Here is a 23,107-nt window from a genome sequence, read left to right as displayed (position 1 = left end):
AATTGCAAGTATTACTATTATTATTACTATTGTTATTATAATACTGGTACTGGCCACTAGCAGTTCAGTTAAATGGCTGGCTGACCCAATGTTACATCATCACAGAAGCAGTTGCCCACAATTTCCTGTTGTCTGTCTGAAAATATCTCAACACAATGGAATCTACATTTCGTTTCAGGAGTGTGAGAAGCAGGCAGCGACAATGGAATGATCATCTCCTGAGCCAAAAGAAACTCAGATACCACCTTTGGCAAGAACTTGAACTGCCATCCATCAAACTCGGTTGCTATGACAGAACTTTGAGATACTATAAGCAGTGCGATAGTTCCCTTCATTTTGACACCAGAAAGTGAAGCTTTTCCATTATTTCATCCTCTGTGCAGCAGGATGCCATAACGATCACAATCGCCTTTTGGCGTGAACCATGGGAACTTTCACATCTTTCCCACAACCACAAGATTCGACTAAGTGCCAAAATCACCCTTCCATTCAGATTCTCTGCATCTGAAGGACAACAGCAGTCTGCAGTGTGGGAGAGCAGATCTGATATCAATGTCTCGATCCCTTAGTAATAATAATAATCTTTGCATTTTGAAACAGTGTCTCTAACGTCAAAGCATCTCGACACTCTTCACAGGGAACTCCTGTCAAGTCGACTCTATCTGTAGGGAAAAGCAGCAGCTAATTCGAGCACAGCGATATCTCACAATCAGGCCATGATGTGATGGACCAATTTATCTCAGGAATTGTCTGCCAGGACGCTAGGAGAACCATAGAATCTTACAGCACAGAAGGAAGCCATTTGGCTCATTGTACCAGTGCCGGCTCTTTGAAAGAGTTATCCAACTAGTCCCACTCCCCCGCTCTTACCCAATAGCCTTACAATTTTTTTCCTTTTCAAGTACGTATCCAATTCCCTATTGAAAGCTACTATTGAATCTGCATCCAGTTTGATAGTTAACTCCCTTCTCTTTTCCAATAGCACCTTCAACATCCGCCCGAACAGGCAGATGGGTCCTCAGTTTAAAGTCTCAACTGAAGGACAGCACCTCCGCGCTTTAAAGAGTTAAGGAAATATCCCCCAAACAAAAGTTTTTTATGCTACATACATACAATCCTGGAATTGAGCACCAACAGCTCCTCACATTAGAAGGGAAACGAGAAGGGGGACAGGGTCACAGTCTAGGCCGCTCAGATTACTGGAAACTATTAATCTCGCCTCAGTTGAATTCTCAGTGGGAAAATTAACAGGTGATTTCATTTTTCTTTGGCCGCTATTAAAGATTTGAGGCTCACAGGGGGCTTTCTGCACATGGCCAGCAAATTTCCTCAGTGTCAGACTCTGCCACAGATGGACCTGAGCACATATGCTAAATCACCTCATCTGCAAAGTGCGGGTCTCGTAACAGAATCAAGACGGCATATTGCGTTACTCCAGAGACTTTGAGGCTTTCAGAAGCCCTTCTGCATTCAGCTAATGTTTCATTTGTCATGAAAAGTTCAACGCTGCAACTTGACTTTCATATTCAGAAATATGAAGAATGGGAGGGGGGGGGGGGGGAACGGGGGGAGGGCAGAAAGGTTTGTGAAATTCATTCATTCATTCATTCCTGGAGCTTTTGTAGAACGCTCAAAAGAACTATGGATGAAAGGTTTTTTGAAATGAAACTAAAGTCAAAGCAGTCGAGGAAAAATGCAGATAAATGGACATTCGGGGATGAATTACGCTGGGGTGGGTGGGGGGGGGGGGGGTGGGGGTTTCCCGAAACTAGTTTGGGTATCATTCACGAGCATTGCAACTATAAAACCAAATTAGAGACTATGCATAATGTAGCAATGCAACATTTTACCATCTGTTCCAGACATTTTGAAAATAACAGAGTAACCTGACACGTGTGTATAAATTACCACAAGGTTTTAAGTTGAGCGTTACGTATCCATTACATTTTAGATCATACTAATGTCCAGAACGTTGGCGTTTTCCTCTCCCTCCCTCCCCCACCGACAAAACCAACCTTTGCCCGAGTGACATTTTGTTGGTGTGCTGTGCGTAAATAATTAACATAATTGGGGCGATTCTTCAGACTCCTTGTCCCGTTCTCTGGAACACTCTCCCTATATCCGTCCTCCTAACACCCCACCCCTTCTCCACTTCCAAAATCAATCTAAAAAGACAACTTGCATCGCCCTGAACACTGGCAAACCTAGAGCTTGGGACCCAGAACTTCCGACAGTTTCACCAAATGACCTGGAGCCAACCAAGAACCCGCTGCAACCCAGTATCCCTGGCTTTAACCCAGTGCAGTATACAGTGTACGAAAGGACAAGCAGAGGTGACGTTTGGTCACAAGATTGGACTGGATGAAGAATACCCTTCGGCCCATCCGATCCTATCCCTCAAGAACACTCACCCTACTATCCCCCCAGCACAACATCGAGTTGCTTTTTAAATGAGTACGTGTCTGAGTAACGTAAAGCTTTCTGGCTGGTGTCTGTCCTGAAATTTCCTTTTAAAACTCTAAATCTATGTCCTCTTACATGGGATCTTAGCACAGGATGCTGGGGGAGGGGGACTTGGGTTGGAGGACTTGTTCAAAATTAGCCTACATGTTTTAAACATTTCGTTTAACAATAAATTTTAAATAAAACTGCAATGAGAGAAATTCCATTGGCGGCCATTTGACCCAACAGGTCGGAGTCTCTGCATTCCCCCGGCATGATCTCTGGTCTCGTGCCTCTTGGCAGCGGCTGGCTGGCTTGGCTGAGAAGCCAACAGTGAGGAAATTGTCCAGCTGGGTTGTGTATTAGGTTGCTAAGTCAGAGGATGTTTTCTTTGCGTCCGTTCCTCTCTGTGCGCTTACACAGAGGTGGTTCTTGGCTCTACGATCACATGCCTCCCCCCCGTGTCTACGAACGCGCTGGAAACTTGAGGGCTGTGTTTGGATCAGTCTTTGGAGCCTCCTGCTGGAGCCATTCTGTAGCTGTCTCGGTGACTGGGAAATGTGATCGCAGGACTTCGAGTAGTGCCTCTCCTAATCCTTAGGAGGCCAGATCATAGGAAATGAGGGCTCCCCAAGTCATAAATCAGACCCTTTTTAAGAACTGTTGAAAAATACTTCCAAATTTTCCAAACCAAGGTTTGTGATGTTTGTATGACCCAACGCATACAGTGCACAAACTGGAAGTTTTGTTTAAAGCAGATGAGAGAAGGCTCCAGCAGCTGGGATGGATATAGACCAAACTGACAGGCTTCTCGTCATTGAGGCTAGACCTTTGAACTTATGGGGGTTGTGCAGGGCTCTGGTGAAAGGGCAGGACATTAGGATTAAAAGATCTGGCAAAGTCTAATAAACTGGCAGACCGAACAGCTCAATGGCCTCCTCATGTTCCTGTTTTCCTATGATCTCAACTTTGCTGGCGCTAAACTTAAGGAGTCCATCTCAATACCCTTCACTGTGGACGCAGAGGAAGCAGGCCACTGATGAAAGCACAGAGGAAAGGTGTGAGGCAGAGGGATGTGGAAAGAGACAGAGAGAGGAAAGAGACAGAGAGAGAGAGAAAGAAAGATGTCTAAAAGCTTGCTCACCGGTGGTGGGTCGGAGGGGACCTGGGATGTGAAGCAGGCCTAAATCAGACAATGAGGTAAAGCTCAAAGTGCATGTTGTCTCCAGGTTTTGGCTGGGCCGGGGTAGCGGGAAGCAGGGAAACGTACAATTGCACGCTTCTGGAACCGCTGCGGTTTCCCATGGAGGATCCTGGAGTGATTCCCAGGCTGGAGATAGAGGAAAGGAAGAGGCAAGCGTCTGACAGCTGACAGGCTGCCCACGAACAGAGTCTTGGCAGCAGCATCCCAGACGCTGCTGCAGCCACTTACACAACCCCACCACGCCACCCCGCCAAAATAAGCAACTCATTCAAAAAAAAATCAGACAGCAGTTAACCCTTTCTGAGCACTGAAAAGCCTTTTCAAACTCTTTTTATACATAAAAAAAATTCTCTGTTACTCCTCTCTTATTCTCTTCCTCAGTCATTATCTCAGGAAAATCCACAAACACAGCAGGAGGCCATTCAAGTCATTATACAGTATTAAGTGTCGGTATCCAATGAAGGCAGCTAATCCTAACCCCAATTCACTGATCTTTCTTCACCCTGTAAATACCCTTTCTTCTGCCTGTGCCTTTTAAAATGCCCCCAATCGATTCAGTTCCAACAGCCACCCCTGGCAATTCATTCCATTCTGAGAACAGGTACTGGGATGAGATCCCCGATTATAAACGAGTCTCGACAATGAATGAAACAGGGCCTTTAACGTCAGGAGGACGCCTCAAAGCACTTCACAGAATTTACTGTCAAGTGTAGTGACTGTGTCATTTGTAGGAGAACTCAGCAGCACTTAGCGCTCCTGCTGCCACCAGGGTCGAGATCAGTAAACTGAGCACTGGCCAGAGATGACTCTAGGCTGTGACATTTTGTCAAAGGGGACTGTTCACAAGGTGGGAAGGGATTACCAGCAAGTGCGGTCGAGGCCAGAACGCTGCAATGGAAAGATTACAAGGCTGATATTGTGGAAGATATGGTCTGAAGGGCCTTCGGTTGAAGCCATCATGTGAAAAATTACAAAATGACTTCCACAAGAAAACATTGCTGGGTGAAGCTATGGTGCAGAGGCACAATGATAGGGGGCGCATTGCATGAATGCTCCAATATGCAGTGTGGGATGAGCACAGATTGCTATACGGTTACGGTGGGCCGAAGGGTATTCTTCATCCAGTCCAATCTTGTGACCAAACGTCACCTCTGCTTGTCCCTTCGTACACTGTTCAAGCTCAAGCTCAATAATATTATTATTTATAATAATAATCCCTGTATTTGATACAGCGCCTTATCATGCCTTCGAGACGTCTAAAAGCGCTTCACAGAATAATTGACTGCATATTTTGTGGGCGAAACGCAGCAGCCAATTGCGCACAGCAATGTCCCACAAACAGTCACAGATTGAAGTGACTGATTTATTATTATTTTTTTAAGTAGAATCTCGTTACACAGCACGGCTGTTACACAGCTCACACTGGCAATTGGGAGAGACTTGGGAGCTCTATTCGAGAGGAATATCATTCCCACAGGAAGTATGTTGAAGGAAAACTGGAACTTAAAAAGCAATCAGAGTTCTGTCCACCTTCCCTGAGCTCAGTTTCTCTCCGTAGCAGCAGAGCTATTAAAGGAACAGGTAATTATTAACAGATGTCATGAGCACTGCAAAGAGTGCTGTATGACTGTAGAGGCCACCGAGCAAAAGAATACGAACCGGTCTGAATCCAGTCATCGCAAGTGAACCTTATGACACTTGGGACGAGAACAGAGAGTGGTTTCCTGACTGATATGTTGGCCATTCACGTGGCTTTTTGTTGGAACCTTGCTGTGTGCAAACACAGCTGACACGTTTGCTCACACTTGATATTACTGACTGCAAAGCACTTTTGAGATATTTCATTTCCAACTCACAAACCATATAATTAAAAAGAAATCTATAATAATAATAATCCTTGCATTTGATATAGCGCCTTAACATGTCTTCAAGACGTCTCAAAGCGCTTCACAGGATATGCTGCAAAGTGAATTGACTGTATATTTTGTTGGCGAAATGTGGCAGCCAACTGCGCACAGCAGCGTCCCACAAATAGTCGGGGATTGGGTTACCAAATTATTATTATTGGCTCGTATTTAGAGAACATAAAAATACAATTTTAAAAAATGCATGTTCTTTAAATATGAGTAAGGAACTTGTAGATTAGATGTGATGTACACCCTCGAACATGAGCCTTTCATCTGGACCAGATCAGGACAGATCGCTATTTCAAAGTGACGGGTATAATGTACAATAAAATGTCAATTATTTGCTATATTGGAGAGGCTTCCTCTCCTCCAAGCAAAATCTAGCCGAGGCTGACTCGGCATTCCAGCGCAGTGGTGGGGGAGCGTGCTGCACTGTCGGAGGTGTTGTCCTTTGTTAAACCAAGGTGGTTTTTTTTTCTTATAATGAATTTTTATTTTCTGTTGCAGATGAGTCGAGTGTAACAATGTCTGAAACCAGTAACTTCCCAGTCACTACAACCGTGTTACGGAAGATGTCACGCCAAACGTGGCAACGGATCATTATCTGCCATGAAAATGACGGCACTCGCATGCACACACACCAATCCTCTGGACGTCTAAATACAGTTAAATACTTGGACTGAATACAATTCAGAACTTCTAAATACGATACATCCATCATCCATATTCTAAATACATCATCCATCCACACGCTTCAGTTGTTGGTCAGTGCACTGTGTAAAAAAAAAATGGGGGTAACTGGACTTTGTGAACACGCTATACATCAGTCATTCTCTCCTGTCAGTCTGTGACCAGCGACAGTGCACAATTTGACCGTACGTTAGCTAGACATTGGTTTTCTGTCTCTGGCTAACACCCTGCCTGTGGCACAGAACAGGAACACAGACCTGCGTCACTATCCAGGCTTACTTTGTTTGCACATTGTATGTGTACGTGTCCACACTGGGGAGAGGAGAAAACATAACAAGGTAACATTATAAATTGTAATCAGCAGCAATTGGTAAATAAATAGCCACTGTAAATATTTTGTGATTCCGCCCTCCCCACCCCATTAGGGGGTTAAGTAAAGCCGTTATATAAATGTAATTTTTTTGTAGTCTTTATTTCAATTTGTGCCCCAGTTACTGACTTGGTGACCACTGGAAATAATCAATCATAATTTACCATATGATAACCCTTCATAAACTTGACATTGCAAAGGAAATATTGGCCTTCCTGTTCCTTACACTGTTTTCATTATATCAAAAATATTTACAGCCAATGTTATCCCACGAGCAGTCTTAAAGCTGAATAGTTGCCCATTGAGCAGAAAGTAAATGTCAGGATATCAGCTCTCACGTTAAAATAAAAATAATCCTTGCATTTTATTTACAATGTCATAGTGCCTCAAAGCACTTCACAGCTTTGATTCTCAGTATATGAGTGGAAATAAATAGCCTACAGTCACTACACTTTACACTAAATCTGTGAAGCGCTATGAGACGTCCTCACTCATGAAAGACGTTATAGTTAACGCCCACAAACATAGTCACTTCACTTCACCGTAAATCCTGTGAAGCGCTTTGGGGTGTCCTCCTGACATGAAAGACGCTATATCAATTGCAAGGATTATTATTTTTATTATATCAAAAATAAGGATACTATTCGTAATAAGATAATGCAAACTCATAATGAATTCATGAAATAAACCTTTTATCCAAGAGTATATTTAAAACCTGCATTTCTAAACATATGAAACTGTTGGAGGTGACATCTTTTGGATGAGATGTTAAACCGAGGTCCTAACTGCCTGTTCAGGTGGAGGTTAAAAATCCCACGGCATTATTGGGCCAACAATCCTCCAAATAAAATTGGTCACTCGCTCCATGACTGCCTGCGGGACATGGCTGTCAAGTTTTCCTCACAAAATCCACAGTCAATCTGCTTTACAGAATATCCTGTGAAGCGCTTTGAGACGTCTCAAGGAGGTGATAAGGCGCTGTCTCGAACGCAAGGCTTATTATTCCCACTCAGACTCTTTCTGGAGCACCTCCAGTATTCGCACCATCAGAGGTTCTGTGCTTTCTCCTAAGGGTGTGCAGAGATGGGGAGCGTGTACACTACTCCCCTCACCGGCGTTCCACAGCAGAGCTCAGCGCGGCTGTACAGTGCAGAGATGCTGCGCAGATTTAAGGCAATCCAACTTCCAAACAACGGCCTCGGTCTCCGGGCGGGTGACGCTTGGCACCGGCCTGACCACAGTTAATGTGCTGAGCATTTAAAAAGGAAGCGGATAATTGAATTTTATATTCAAATGTTGTGGTTGGAGCAGGATAGCTAGGCAATCGGAGCAAATGGGAAATGGTTTCTGCATTGGAATTTTACGCTCAGATCAGGAACCGGTTTGCTGAGGGCTTGAAAGTATCACGTATTTGAAAGAATAACAGTGGGGCCGGCCAACCTATACAGTCCTTTAACCAGAACAAAACGTGGCCAAGTAATATGGGAAATGTGAACTCCCCACCCGTCGATTATTTATAGTAATGAGATTTTTATTGTAACAATATTCCTGGAGTTGAGACGCCAGCTAAGTATCCCTTACAGTTGATTCTATTTGCTTGCGTTTCAGCCAAATTTACATTTTACGGATGTTCTTATATTATTGAGGCTCCATCCTGTAATGAGAGCCATGTTATTTTAGCCATATGTCCTTATAGTACATGCCAATCAGACGCGACAGAGAAGATACTCTTGGCTCTCTCTCTTTCTTCTCCACCAACCACCACCACCCCAAACATACACAATTAAACACCAATTGCGCACAGCGCTGTCCCACAAAGAGTCATTAATTGAGTGACTAAATTTTTTTTNATCAGTGCACAAAATGGGTCCCCTCTTCTCAGGAAGGATATTATTGCCCACTGATAGTGCCAAAGCTCCGGTAAGGATTACGTAATTAAGGAAGCAACCAAGGTGACTGGGGATAACAAGACCTGGCATTAACATGAGGAGGTTAAGGAAACTGGACATCTTTTCTCTGAAAGAGCAATGGCATCACTTCAAGGTGACCTCACTTGAAGAGTTCTAGGGGAGGCTGACGACACTGATGCAGACAAATTGCTCGCACCAGGGAAGGGCTCAAAGATCAAGGGACACAAGTTAAAAAATTAGGAAATCGAACAAAGAGTAAGTTAGGCGGGAAGGGCGTTGAAGCAGTGTTGAAACGGGGTCAGGAAGCAGGCAGATGTGCTCAGAGAGACTGAAAGTTTTGGGGAGAAGGTTTGGCTATCAAAAAGAGATGTTTCGAGGGCTCTCAATGGTCCTTGGGATAAAGGCACTGCCCATTGGATAATGATGCCAATAATAATAATAATAATAATAATAATCCTTGCATTTGATATAGCGCTTTTCACGTCAGGAGGACGTCCCAAAGCGCTTCACAGAACACACTGTAAAGTGAATTGACTGTATATTTGTGGGCGAACGCGGCAGCCAATTGCGCACAGCAATGTCCCACAAACAGTCGTAGATTGAAAATGACCAATTTAATTATTGTTTTGGGTTTTTTGGAGGGATTATTATTAGGCTCTGTGTGGAGTAAGGAAACTTGCCCAAGGTTTCGCCCTCTGCCTGGAATTGAACTCAGGTCTCTCACTTGCAAAGCGAGTGCTCTAACCACTGAGCTACAGGACTCCAATGTGTAACAGCTCATCTAAATTACAACAACTTGCACTTCCATAGCGCCCCTTGCGCAGGGTAACGTCCCAGACTGTTTGGGGAGTGGGAGCACAACTCCGAGCCGGGGAGAGGGGGGAACGGCTGGAGAAGCTTGGATGTGCAGGAGTATATTATCACCCCAATTAACTTTTACATTAATAAAGTTGTTATACATTCGCTTTATATGTTATTACTATTATGTGTATTTGCCTATATATATACACACACAAAAATTTCCTTGAAAGCCCTTTAAGACATCCTTCCGATGTGAAAGGCACAATTATCAAATACACACAAAATGCATTTTCGTCCACAAAATATAGTCACTCCACTTTACAATATATTCTGTGGGAGCGCTTTGAGACATCTCAACGATTTGATAAGGCGCTATATCAAATGCAGGGATTACTATTATTATACAATACAATTGACAATACAATTTACATAGCGCCTTTTGTGTCAAAAAGACTCGTCAGAGCATTCGATTATCTATAAAGAATTCTTCCTGTAAGGGCAGTGAATGAGAGGTTTAATAAGCTCTCGCTCTCTGGGTACTGCAGTGTAACAGGGTTCCTTCTGCCCCCTCAAGCGGGGACGCTGTTTAGTAGTGGTGGTAACGGAGACCTGAACGCTTCCTATGTAATTACAGCTGCCTCGGAACAAATATTTGGACAGATGGAGGTTTCGGTTAGAAAGGGTCCACCTCCCTCGTTTACAGCTTTATCTGCACTGCTATCTGTTTAACCGCTTGCTTTGTAACATCTGCTCTGAAGTGTGTGTGTGTGTGTGTGGAGGGCGGGGGTGGGGGGGGAGGTTTTCAGGTGGAGGAGCTGGCAGCACAGACAGCCAGAGGAACAGCTGCCCGCCCGTGCCGTTCTGTGCTGGGAGTCAGTCCAATAGCCACTGATAAGGCACGCGTGGGGAGATTTGCTTCCCATTACCCTTCGCCGCCCCCCCTTTTGTTTCTGAAGGCTATGAATGCGGAGGATGGAGTCAGGCACGCTGCTGCCCAGATTTCAGGCTTGACGCTCCGAGCCTTTGTTATTCAAATCCCTGCCAATTAGGAGGACAATGAAGACATGTGCCCTGCTCGGATCAGTGCTTGGAGCACCCCTCAGAGGCCTGCTCAGCTGCCTGGCCTGCATGCCCTCGGGGCTCGGTCTGCAAATGGACAGCGCAGCCTCTCCAGCACAAAGAGAATGACCCTCTGATCTGCCACGTAGGCCAAGGGCAGCTCTTGGCTGGAATTACACCTGCCCTCGGCAGCTCTCCAAAAACACAAAGCATCTACCGTCTGACTGATATTTCACAAGCACGCAATGCTACTAAAATAACGACAATAATCCTTGCATTTCATAATAGCACTCTACACGTGGCTGAGACATCTCAAAGCGCTTCACAGGATATACTGTAAAGTGGAGTGACTGTTATTTTGTCAGCGAAACAGGCGGTAGCCAGTCGTGCACAGCAACGTCCCACAAACACTCATGGAGTTAGTCAACAATTTTATTTGGGACACTGTTGGCTGGTACACCAAGAGAGAGACTCCATTCTCTTTTCAAATAGTGCCATGGGATCTTTAAAGTCCACCTAACAGGCAGGCGAGACCTCGGTTTAACGTCTCATTCAAAGGACGGCACCTCTGATAATGCAACACCTCCCCAGGGATGCATTGGAGTGTCATCTTAGACTATGTGATTCCAAAATCATCTAAGGGGTTCCTGAAAGTTAGCTGTATAACATTAATCCTTGCATTTAAGATGGCATCTGTAACTTCAATATCTCCCAAAGCACTTGACAGATGATTGTTAAGGTCTATGCATTTGCAGACAAATACATCCATAACGTGAATGACCCAATTTATCTGGAGGATTGTTGGCTCGTATACCAGGCCCTCCACCCAGAATGTGCCAGCAGTGGGAAGCTGCTGAGGTGTGTAATCGTGAAAGAATTTGAGGAGAGCGTTCCAAAGTTCAATGGAGAGTCGAGGCCTGTGTTTGCAGAGGGAGGGGGACAAGATTGTGGAGCGAGTGTCGTCTTGTCCAAAAGACGGCACCTCAAGCAATGCAACACATCCCCTGCACAGTGTTAGCCTAGACTGAGAGCTCAAAGTCCCAAACTTGGAGCCCATAACCTTCTGAGTCAACAACAAAAAAAATTACATTTGTATAGCGCCTTTCACGTTGGAAGGACGTCCCAAGGCGCTGGACAATCAGTGTTTCGGACCCGAGCTTGGGATCGGGGAGGGTGGAGGGGCAGGGTGGGGGAAGGATGTTGATCGAAGGCACGGTCGAAGAGGAAGCTCTTGAGGCGGGTCTTGAAGGAGGCAAAGGGAGGGGGCACGGCGGAGGGACTGCGTCAGAGGCAAGAGTGCTACCAACTGAGCCGGGCTGATACCTTCGACGGAGACGTGGGGATCTCGTACGCCAGCAATCACATTGTAATTAGGGTAGGGCTGGTGGAGGGAGGCCAGTGACTCGCAGTGCTGAGGCTTTGCCCCTGGAGGACACCAACGGCAAGTGTAAACATGGCACACCAAAAAGCTCGCCTTCGCCACCCAGTGGCCTGAGACAATATCACACCCCATTCTCACACTCGGAATCACATGCTGCACTGAAACGCAATCGAGCTGTTTCCTGGATGGAAGGATTCGTGGCTTGAAAAATGGGAAAGTTATAAAGGAGGCCAAGAGAGTGCACTCAAGACATGAAGTCAAACAATACCGGCAGAGCCTCGGCCAGGTGTATCCGAGCTGCAAAGCATACTACACAATTTTTACCAGCTGTCCTCTTACGTGCCGGTCTCCCAGGTTTAAAAGGTTCTACATTTCCGCACTATTCGTTCATAGTGTCGCTATTAAGACGCACCTTGATGACTCCTTCTTAAAGGTTCTTTCTTTTGTTTTCCTCTGAAAGACTTGCAATGTTCATTTGAGTCAAGGCCAGTTATCTGTAACAGCACAATTACACGGGTAGAGGTCAGACGCCAGGTCAACAATCAGTGTCACAACTGGGCCAGAGACAGCCAGTGTTAATACAACCAGTGTCACAGCACGGAGAGACAGAGCCATTGTAAATACTGTATAATCCATGTCACAAGTGGGCCAGACAACCAGTGCTAATACAACCAGTGTCACGACTGTGCCTAATACATACAGTTTCACAAATGGGAAAGAGACTCTGGTTAATATAACCAGTGTCACAACAGGGACAGAGACAGCCAATGTTAAATTTCCACCAAGCTCAGCACTGAATGCCTTCAATGATTAACATTGTTCCATGCGGTTAGTACAGGTATTAATAATTCTTACATTTAATACAGCACCTCATCAGATTGAAACATTCCTAGAGCTTCACCGAGTTTTTCTGTAAGGTAGGGTGCACTTGTGTTTGAAGGTAAACCATCAGCCAATGTGTACACTGTTCATCCCACAAAATGCTATGAAGTGAATGACCAATTTTATTTGAGGGAATTTAGGGAAACCTTTTCAAATAGTGCTGAGAGATCTTTAACGCCCACCTGAACAGGCAAATGGGAGCTCGGTTTAATGACTCATCTGAAGGACCTCCGGCAATGCAGCCCCCCCCAGAAAAATACATTGGAGTGTCAGCATAGACTATATCAATATAAAGCAGAAGTCCCGAATTGGAACTTCAATCTACAACCTTTTAATTCAGAGGTGAGAGTTCACCAACCAGACTGACATTATTGTAGAATGTAGTCCAGGCTGGCACTCTAATGCACAGCACTGTTCAAATGAGACAGTAAACTGAGGTCCGTTATGTCTATGGATGTTAAAAGATCCCATGGCATTCGAAAAGGGACTAACAGACTAATTGAGAGCCGAACGTCCAGTTCTGTGCTGCAACAATCCAAGAAATCCTAACTTACAATTTGACTGTTCACCTCACCGCTGTTTGGGATATGTTACTGTGTGCAAATTGGCTGCCTATGGTGTGTCAGCCTGGCACAGTGGTAGCACTCTCGCCTCTGAGTCAGAAAGTTGTGGGTTCAAGCCCCACGTCGGGACTTGGAATCACAGTCTAAGTTGACACTCCAATGCAGAGCTTGGGGCGGGGGGGCTGTTGCATTATTGGCGATGCTTTGGACGAGACGTTAAACCGAGGTCCCGTCAACCTGTTCGGGTGGACGTTCGTTCCCACTATTTAATCACTTTGAAACATCTGGAAGACGTGAAAAGCGCGATATCAAATGCAAGGATCGTTATTATTATTTACTTATTCTTCTTCTTATTATTTGTTTCTCTCTCCCGCTGTTCTGACCAACAATCCCCCCCCCCCCCCAAATAAAAACTCGTCGCTCAACGACAACTTGCATTTTGATAGCACCCCTCACACGGGGGTGTAGCTTAACTCCCGGAGCGCCTAAACTCACGCACTCACCCCACGGCGGTTCGTGGGCGCGCGGGGGGGGGGGGGGGAGGGGAGGGAGGGGGGAGGGAGGGGGGGACATTGTTTGCGAACGGTTTGCCCGTAACAAAACACCCGAAACAAAAAGTCACTCCACTCCACAGTGAAGCGCTTTGAGACGTCTCTACGGCGTTGGCGCTTTGAGAACATCCGGGACGTGATAATGCACAGATCATCATCATCACCACCATCACCACCACCATCATCATCATCATTATTATTAACTGTGTTTTGCACTGTGCTCGTCAGTGCGTGTGTGCGCGTGTGTTCGGTCAAACGCCAGCATTATTATCAACACAGTCACTACACTTCACGGTGAAGTGCTTGGGAGAGGTTTCCAACGTTACAGCAGAGACGCTCTGTGTCAAAACCCGGGGAGGAAGAGGAAGAGGAGGAAGAGGAGGAGGATGGCGATGGTGATTGAAGCTGACGCCGAGTGTAGTGCGTGAGGCCCTCCTGACTGACTGACTCTGACTGACGTGCGCTCCGCTACTGAGAGCCCCGGCGGCAGCTCCTCACTCACCTGCCCTCCCTCACTGGCACCCGCTGTCCGCCCGCATCACCCTCCGCCGGAAGCCGCCGCCGCCCGGAAACAATTCCCGGCCGGACCGCCCGGGGCTGGCGGTTGGCATTCAAACCGCCGCCGCCATCTTCGTAAAGGCGCAGTCAAGGGTGGGGGAGCCCGGCCGCCATCTTGGCAAAGGAGAACCATGGGGGGGGGGGAGCCCGGCCGCCATCTTGGTGAAGGAGAACCTTGAGCGGCGGAGGGGGGGGCGAAGACCCGGCCGCCATCTTGGTGAAGGAGAACCTTGAGCGGCGGCGGGGTGGGGTGGGGGGGGGAGGCGAAGACCCGGCCGCCATCTTGGTAAAGGAGAGCCATTGGACGAAAGCGAGAGGACAATGGTGGTAAGATATGTCGGTTTCCCGCTCGGTTGGGCTGTTTTTTGTTGACTGGGTGTGAAAAAAAGGCTTTGGCGATTAATTTTTTTATTTATCTAAACCTGTAAAACCTGTGTGTCAAGCGCCTTTCACGTCGGGCGGACGTCCGAAAGCGCCGGACAGACAGTCACAGACCCGAGCTGGGAGTCGGGGGTGGGGGAGTGTGGAGGGCAGCGGGGGGTGGGGGGGGGGGGGGAAGCAGGGAGATCGAAAGCACGGTCGAAGAGGAGGGTCTTCGGGTGGGTCTTAACGGTGGCGAGGGAGGGAGGGAGCGAGACGGAGGGACTGCGGGGTGAGGTTCCAGAGGGTGGGTGCAGAGTGGCGGAAGGCCTGCCCGCCCACAGTGGGGTGAGCGAGGCTGGGGACGTGGAGCAGGCCGGAGCCCGCTGAGCAGAGGGAGCGGGCAGGATGGTGGGGGGGTTAGGAGGTCGCTGGGAGCAAGACCATGGAGGGCTTTGAAGGTGAGGACCGTGCAACCATGGATGGTGATGCTGTCAGAGCCTGAAGTGAGGAGGCGCTGACGGGAGCCAATCAGGAGAGTCTCGGTCTTGTTAAGTTCAAATGAAAAAAGTTAGCTCTCATCCAGCACTTGATGTCTGACAGACATTCAGTCAGGACATCAGTGGTCCTGGAGTCAAGGGTAGAGGCAGAGAAGTAGAGTTGGGTGCCATCCACATTGGAGGCAGAGCAAAATATTGGGCTACTTTGGGGGCTAGTATTTGGTGGACGTTGGGCTCTAAACGTATATTAATTCCTAACAAACTCTGGTGCAAGTGGGGAAGACTGGGTGGGAGAAGAGGGTATGAAATCTGCCCACATTAAGGGTTGCCACCTTCTGCTAGTCCCAAAACTGCCCAGGAAATGGCAGTAGGAAATGGCGAGAGCATGGCCCAAAGTTCTGATTCCTTGTCCTAATGATTAAAGGCTTATTGAAAAACGCATCCTCAGACAAGTTTCCTTACCCTGACGCCGCTCATTGCCCAGCAGTAAGCAGGAATATGGTTGTCAGTCGATTGACAGATCAATTTCTGGGATAATAATCTCTTTGGTCAGTCAATCCATGAGTGTTTGTGGGATACTGCTGTGTGCAATTGTCTGCCGCGTTTCGCCCACATAATACAGTCAATTCACTTTTCCATATTTTCTGTGAAGCGCTTTGAGATGTCTCAATGACACGATATGGCGTTGTATCAAACACAAGGATTATTATTATCATTATCCACTTCCTATTCTGAGACCTTTGCTACATGAAGGGCACTATATAAATGAAAGTTATTGTACACCTGCATGATACTTTGATGCAAATTTTCGATGCAAAGACTCGCATGCCGTCTTTAAGTTCAATTAAGGCTCTTTATTTTACTTTGAAAGACAGCTTTTTCATACTCAAGTGTGAATGAGCCTTATAGTCATATTTAATGATTTATTTAACTGGTTGATTTTTTCCAATCTCAATCCTTTAATCATCGCATTTTCTTCTGGTCTTCTGTTCTGCAGCACACGGTCTATAATTCGATTAGGGGAGTTGATGTGGTAATTCACCTGAAATTCAATAAACCATTTAGTTCAGAATTTTGTCAAGGCTGAGATCCCACCTGCTTGTTCAGGTGGACGTTGAAGACCTCAATTTGAATTTCTTATCCGAAGGATGGCACACCTGACAATGCAGCCCTCCACCAGTACTATGAGCTAGCTCATTGTGGGGTTTGAACCCGTAGCCTTCTGACTCGGAGGTGAGAGTGCTACCCACTGAGCCAGGCTGACAAATTTTATGAAAAAACACAAACCAGAATGGGAGGAGGCCATTCAGTCCATCGACTGCACCACTACAGCCCATTCCATGGCCCAGGCAATAAAATCTCCCTAATCCCATCCTTTAATATTCTTACAATCCACGTATCTGGGCAACTCTCTTAAAACCTTCAACTGATAGGAACATAGGAATTGCCAGACAAAATAAGACCAAGGTCCATCTAGTCCGCTGTCTACCATCCTGGTAGTCGCATGCTACAATAATGGAGATATTGATAGCAATTAATTCTGTATGGATTAGTCTACCATCACAGTGGAAATCTTTGGGAACCTTAGATCCAAAGTTGCCTAGATCCAACCCATACTACACTTACTATATGTTATGTCTCAAATTACTCATATACTGTATCCCAAAATATTATTTTCCCAGTCTCCCTAGGGAGCCTGTTCCATAGCTGATCATAACCAATCTCTCCTCTTTGGCTCTCTGGAGCTGTCCTGTCACACTCTGTGTGGAGAGATCCTCCCTGATCCTGGTTCAGAACAGCTTTGCTCTAATTTTGAGGTCACGACTTCTCACCATTCATAGAATCATACAGCACAGAAGGAGGCCATTCGGCCCATCGTGTCTGTGCCAGCTCTTTAAAAAGAGCTATCCAAATCAATCCCACTCCCCCGCTCTCTCCACATAGCCCTGCAAATAATTATCTACTTCTCTCTTAAAAGTTGTTATTGAATCGGCTTCCACCACCCTTTCAGGCAATGCATTCCAGATCCAATTTATTGAGTCCGACTCTGTTATAACGCTATGGTGATGGAGTGGGGGTGGTGGTGTCTTAAAGTGACATCCAGTGCTAAAACAGGCTATATTGTAAGATGACTCTTGTCATCCGGTCAGGGTCACCACTGACATCACCTCGCCCGGCGCCTTGCGCAAGACTCTGGCCGGTCATCCACTCTACCTCGTGGTAAATGTGAGTTCGCCGGAGGACAGCCTGTGTACCGTGCTATATCAGAGCTAAGGCGCGCTGTAATGGGGTTTGGAATTTAACTCTTTCATACTTGAATATTATTGGAACGTGTTTCGGCATGGAACCTCTCGCCTCTGGAACCGGGCAGTGCTTTTTACATTCCATTTCTGAATCAAAGTTGTTCTTATTTCCATCGCATCCCGAGTACGTGAATTCGACACATGTTCTCATCGTTTTATCAAATCTCCATTTCGGTATGGCACCTCTGCACTTTCCTATTTGAATGGGCAACAGGCATTCCCCTGGAAGAAATACACAGCGAGCTATCATTAGCTAGTGTACAGTCTACAGAGCAGGTATTCTTTCCATTTGTTCACTTTAGTCCTCTTCGACCGCGCCTTTGGTCATCTGCCTACCCCTACCCTCCCTGCCCTCCTCCCTTTGTGATCCCAACCTCCTGCTCGGGTCCAAATCCCTGATTGTCCAGCGACTTGGGACATCTTCCCGACATGAACGGAGTGAGTGAGTAAGTAAGTGAGTGACACTACATATGTAATAATAATCCTTGTATTTCACAGAGGTTCTGTAAAGTGTGGGTGATTGTGTATTTGTGGGTGAGAGTGTGTGCATAGAGATATGGAGTGGTCGGCAGTGATTTCTCACCTTTGTCGCCGCATTTGAAATGACATTCCATTGGATCCATAAAGTTGTTGGTGTTTCCCAGACAACCGCCATACTTGAACTGCTCGCACATCTTTGTTGATGTGTTGTAAAAGTATCGTACAAAATCTGCCCTGCAGGGCCCTCTGTCAGGTTTCAGTTTGCAAAATGCTATAAAAAAGGGGATTAAGTTAAAATAATAATCCTTGCATTTGGATATAGCGCCATATCATGTCGTTGCAACGTCCTGTGGAGTCCTGTAGCTCAGTGGTTAGAGCACTCGCTTTGCAAGTGAGAGACCTGAGTTCAATTCCAGGCAGAGAGCGAAACCTCGGGCAAGTTTCCTTACTCCACACAGAGCCTAATAACAATCCCTCCAAAACCAAAAACAATAATAAAAATTGGTCATTTTCAATCTACGACTGTTTGTGGGACATTGCTGTGCGCAATTGGCTGCCGCGTTTGCCCACAAATATACAGTCAATTCACTTTACAGTGTGTTCTGTGAAGTGCTTTGGGACGTCCTCCCGACGTGAAAAGCGCTATATCAAATGCAAGGATTATTATTATTATTATCAAAGCGCTTCACAGAACATACTGTAAAGTGAATTGACTGTATATTTTGCAGCAGCCAATTGCGCACAGCAGTTCTCACAAACCGTCATGGATTGAGTGGCCAAGTTATTATTATTTTTTTTCCTGTCGCCTTTGGCGGTGTTGGCCAGCATCTCCCATCGTGCTTGTGTATCACCAAAGCCCCTTATGTTGGAAGAAGCCAGCATGTAGGGTGGGTTTAATTGCAAACAGAGCAGGAATGTTTCTCTCACCCAGCTCACCGCAGGAATCCTCACATTGCTCCTTTTCTTGAAAATTATTTACATTTCCTCTGCAGCCACCGTACATAAATACCTCGCACGCTTTTGATGACTGGTTGTAGAAGTATCTGTGCATGAGAGCATAGCACATCCCCACTTTAGGTGCCAGGGCGCAGAGCTCTTAAAGGAACAAGCATCATGTTTAGTACCATACGAATGACAACAACAAATTGCATTTATATAGCACCTTTCATGTCGGGAGGACGTCTCAAGGCTCAAAGGGCAGCACAGGTTATACGGAAAAGTTTATTCTGTGTTTGAACACAGTTTGCGCATAGCCATGTCCCACAAACGGCCATGAACAGAGTGACCAATTCTATCTGAGGGTATTGCGAGTCAGTTTTCAAATAGGCCATGGGATCTTTACTATCTATCTGAACAGGCAGGCAGGCCCTTGGTTTAACATCTCATCTGGAAGATAGTACCTCTGACAATGCAACCCAGTCGTCTTAAACTGCAAGTTCAAAGTGCCGAAATGGGGCTTGAACCCACAACCTCATGATTGAGAGGTGAGATTGCTGCCTGTGCCTAACGTACTCTTTGGAATTAGGTAAAGCAGAATGCTCCCCTCTGAGGAGAGCATGTGCATTCCATTCCAAACATGGGGAAATTTCCATATGTCAATGTCCATATGTGGATCTCTCAATCCTGTTTGGATACTATTAAGCATGGCGATGGTTTTCCGCATGTGTCAGACACTCGGCTGACCAAATTTTTAAAAAAATTAATAACGACCTGCTAAATGTACGGGATTCAATGCGATAAATATTGCCGGCAATAACCATCAGAAGAGCATAAACTCTTCTGTGTTGATGTCTTTCAATCCACTGGGCAACGGGACCACTCGTGGGTTTTACAGCAGATTGAACAGCTATCACCATACTGCATTATCCTGACTGGTTGTGTTCTGTTCCTTCTCCCCCCAATTTCCAGCACTAACGCCCACAGATTCTGGCCTCATGTCAATTCTTGTACTCATCACATTCAATAGTTATAAAACCTCACACATTTTACCCATGCGTCTCAACAAACAATTAGACAAGCTGGAGCTCTTCAACCCTGAGAGGTGTATAAGCGCTCCGGGATGCTACCCCACGTGAAGGACGCTATATAAATGCAAGTTGTTGTTGTATAATATTATAAATGGGTTTGAAAAAGTAAAAGCAGACACTGTAATAACCCTAACTGGCCACTAGTGGCAGTATCTACCATCCCAATGCCCCTAAGTTTTGAATCGTGATCTGCCGCTATCTTGGGTTTGCATGTCTGAGGTGCGGGGAGAGCAGTTTTATTGGTAAGGTGGTGTGGTAAGTTTTGTTGTTGTTGTTTGAATTGTTATTCTCTAGGTTGGACCTTCAGAAGGTCGGTCAGTGAAATACGCCATCTTCCCAGCCCAGAAGATTTGATTTCATACTGGAAATCCCAGCGCCTTTCGTTTCTTACCTGTCACGTTGCAGGTGTGCTCGCAGTCCCTTTTAGTCATGAAGTTGTTACCATTTCCACCGCAGCCACCGTAGGTAAATAAGTCGCAGGACATCGATGACTGGTTGAAGAAGAATCTGGGCTTTAAAGCATGACATCTTCCAATCGCAGGTGGCATCATGCAGACATCTTACAAACAAACACACATTTTATTTTATTTCTCCGGCGCTAACCCTGTCAACCTCCCCGGCTGATCGCTCCAACTCATGCAGCCAATGCCAAGTCTCGGTATTTTCTTCGACCCTCACCCGCGTTCTCCTTCATGCCTTCCATCGGTTCCCTGACCAAGTCCACTTTCCTCCATCCACGTCTGCTATTGTCGCCTGCCTCCACCCCACTGACCTCACCTCCAATTCAGCTGAAACCCTCGCCTACGCCTCCATCATCCCCTTGTAGCCCACGTCGTCTTCTGCACCCTGCTCCCCGAGTCCATCATGCACATCCTCCCCTGGCTCCCCATCCCCCGGTGGATTAACTCTGAAACCCTCATCCTCGCCTTTCAATCCCTCCACGTCCACCTCGATCTGTTCACACCCTGTCTGCCCTACCATCAACAGTGGAGCCGTCAGCTACTGTGCCCGGGCTCTCTCCCCTTCTCACTTTCAAAACCCGCCTCTCTGAATGCACATTCCACTTACCCTGCCATTTCCCACAGTGCTCGTGCTCTCACACTGTCTCTGTAAAGCTCTTTGAGATATTTCTCAGCATGAAAGATGCTGAATAAATACATGTTGTTATTGTGAAAAGGGGAGAGGGGGAGGGAAAGAGTCAGAGAGAGGAAAGGAGGGATAGAGAGAGGAAAGCACTTTGAAACGCTGCCCTATTTAAAGTACGCTATATAAATGCAAGTTGTTAGTTTTGTACGTTATGGTGCAGCTCCTTTCACGTTAGGCAGGACGTCCCAAAGCACTTCACAGGATATACTGTAAAATGTAGTGAATATATGTTTTGTGGGATATGTTGAGAAATTCCAAATTGTATCTGGTTAAGTCTTTTTTATCTGTCTGGTTTATCTCAGTGAAATACAACAGGGGAGAAACTGAAACCTCACCCACCCCACTCTCTGCTAAAGCGCTCTGAGACGCTACCCTGCGTGGAGGGTGCTATATAAGCGCAAGTTGTTGTTGTTGTTGCAGGTAAAGCTTGCGGCTTACATCCAACGAATTTCATTCTGTGCAGAGGAGCAGACCCTGAGCTTGTGTATCACCAGATCACCGACCTGTCTCCAGGTAAAACTTTATCAGTAATTTTTATTTCATGTTCTTTAAAGAGAGTTAAAACTGTAAGTGAATATCATCGCTGCTCTCTTTCCTCCTCGCTGTACTTTGTTCATGTCACCTTGGGCCATTTTTGCATTTTGTCCCAGTCTTTACTTTTCACTTCGCACAGATTTTGCCTTTTTCCCTTTCTTAAGCTTAATTCTATCTTTCTTTAACTTTCTTCCACTCCACCCTACTTTTCCTCTCTTTTTCTATCATTTATTCCTCTCCTCTGTCTTTCTTTTCTTTCCTTCCTTCCATCCCTCCCTCCCCCCACCCCGTATCTCTCTCTCTTTACTCTCCCTTGCTTTCTCTGTCCTTCTTTCTCCTTCTCCTTCCCCCTTTTCCTCCCTCCCTCAGTTTGCAGTCTTCCCCTATTCCTGTAGCTCAGTGGTTAGAGCACTCGCTTTGCAAGCGAGAGATCTGAGTTCAATTCCAGGCAGAGGGCGAAATCTTGGGCAAGTTTCCTTACTCCACGCAGAGCCTAATAATAATCCCTCCAAAACAAAAAACAATAATAAATTGGTCATTTTCAATCTACGACTGTTTGTGGGACATTGCTGTGCGCAATTGGCTGTCGCGTTCGCCCACAAATATACAGTCAATTCACTTTACAGTGTGTTCTGTGAAGCACTTTGGGATGTCCTCCCGACGTGAAAAGCGCTATATCAAATGCAAGGATTATTATTATTATTATTATTATTCCCTCCCCATTTTCCCAAACCCTCTGAAAACCTACTTCTGACCACACTTTTGGTCAACTCTCTTCTCCACTCTCCCACATCCTTCCCACCTTGCTGGGTTTGCACTGTGTTTATGTGAAGCACTTAGAGATACTACATTATGAGAAAGCTATTGGGTACAACATTGAGTTAAAGTCAAGCCGAGTTCTTTTTTAACCTCCAAATTCTGGCTGCATCTTAGAGGCTCCTTGTGATTAAGCTCTAAAACCTCTTCCTGAGCCTCAGATTCAGGGTAAATACAGTAAATGTAAGGGGTGGTGGGTGCTATACTACATACCTGGTTCAAAAAGATGTCCAGGGCCCACTGTTGGACTGCCTTTTGCCTTCTGCAACAGAAAAAATTGGAAGGATATGGCAAGGAGGAGGAAATGGCTTCCCTTCATGGTCTCGGTCTGGTTGGGATCTCAATTGGGTCCAGAGACAGAGATTTAAGCTTGGGCGCCTCCTACGTCAATGACTGGGTGCCGGGATCTGGTGGTGCAACTTGTGTTGATCTTTCCAGTTAATCACTGATCGTTGTTCAATCAAACCCTCTCAGAGAAATAACTCTCCTGCTGACCCTGTGTTGTGAGTTTCCATCATTAAGCTGGAGGGAAAACAACAGCAACAACTTGCACTTATACAGTGCCCTCAGGGTAGAGGAGAGGATACAGGGTAAAGTCTCAGAGCGCTCAACAGTGGCTGAGC

The 23,107-nt window shown here is 46.1% G+C and overlaps 2 protein-coding genes across 3 annotated transcripts in view; both read right to left on the bottom strand.

The window, feature by feature from the left end:
• Positions 1-14,327, bottom strand: part of exd3 (exonuclease 3'-5' domain containing 3) — a 190,758-nt gene extending 176,431 nt beyond the window's left edge. For both annotated transcript variants that reach the window (XM_007900207.2, XM_007900209.2), the window contains exons 1-2: positions 14,263-14,327; positions 12,177-12,258 (exon numbers count right to left, since the gene is read on the bottom strand). The gene's annotated coding sequence lies outside the window, so the exon portion shown is untranslated. The remainder of the gene's footprint in view (positions 1-12,176; positions 12,259-14,262) is intronic.
• A 1,694-nt stretch (positions 14,328-16,021) lies between these two features.
• LOC103183002 (carboxypeptidase inhibitor SmCI-like) lies at positions 16,022-22,822 on the bottom strand. Its single transcript, NM_001292654.1, has 6 exons — positions 22,698-22,822; positions 20,380-20,547; positions 18,889-19,056; positions 18,065-18,232; positions 17,493-17,703; positions 16,022-16,220 (listed from the first exon to the last, which is right to left on the bottom strand). Exons 1-6 carry the CDS (start codon positions 22,801-22,803, stop codon positions 16,217-16,219), a joined length of 825 nt encoding a protein of 274 aa, NP_001279583.1. The 5' UTR covers positions 22,804-22,822; the 3' UTR covers positions 16,022-16,216.
• Positions 22,823-23,107: the final 285 nt, after the last annotated feature.

Source organism: Callorhinchus milii, unplaced genomic scaffold, assembly GCF_018977255.1.
Source record: "Callorhinchus milii isolate IMCB2004 unplaced genomic scaffold, IMCB_Cmil_1.0 Scaffold8, whole genome shotgun sequence".
NCBI lineage: Eukaryota > Metazoa > Chordata > Chondrichthyes > Chimaeriformes > Callorhinchidae > Callorhinchus > Callorhinchus milii.
This window is presented reverse-complemented; position numbering and strand designations above follow the sequence as displayed.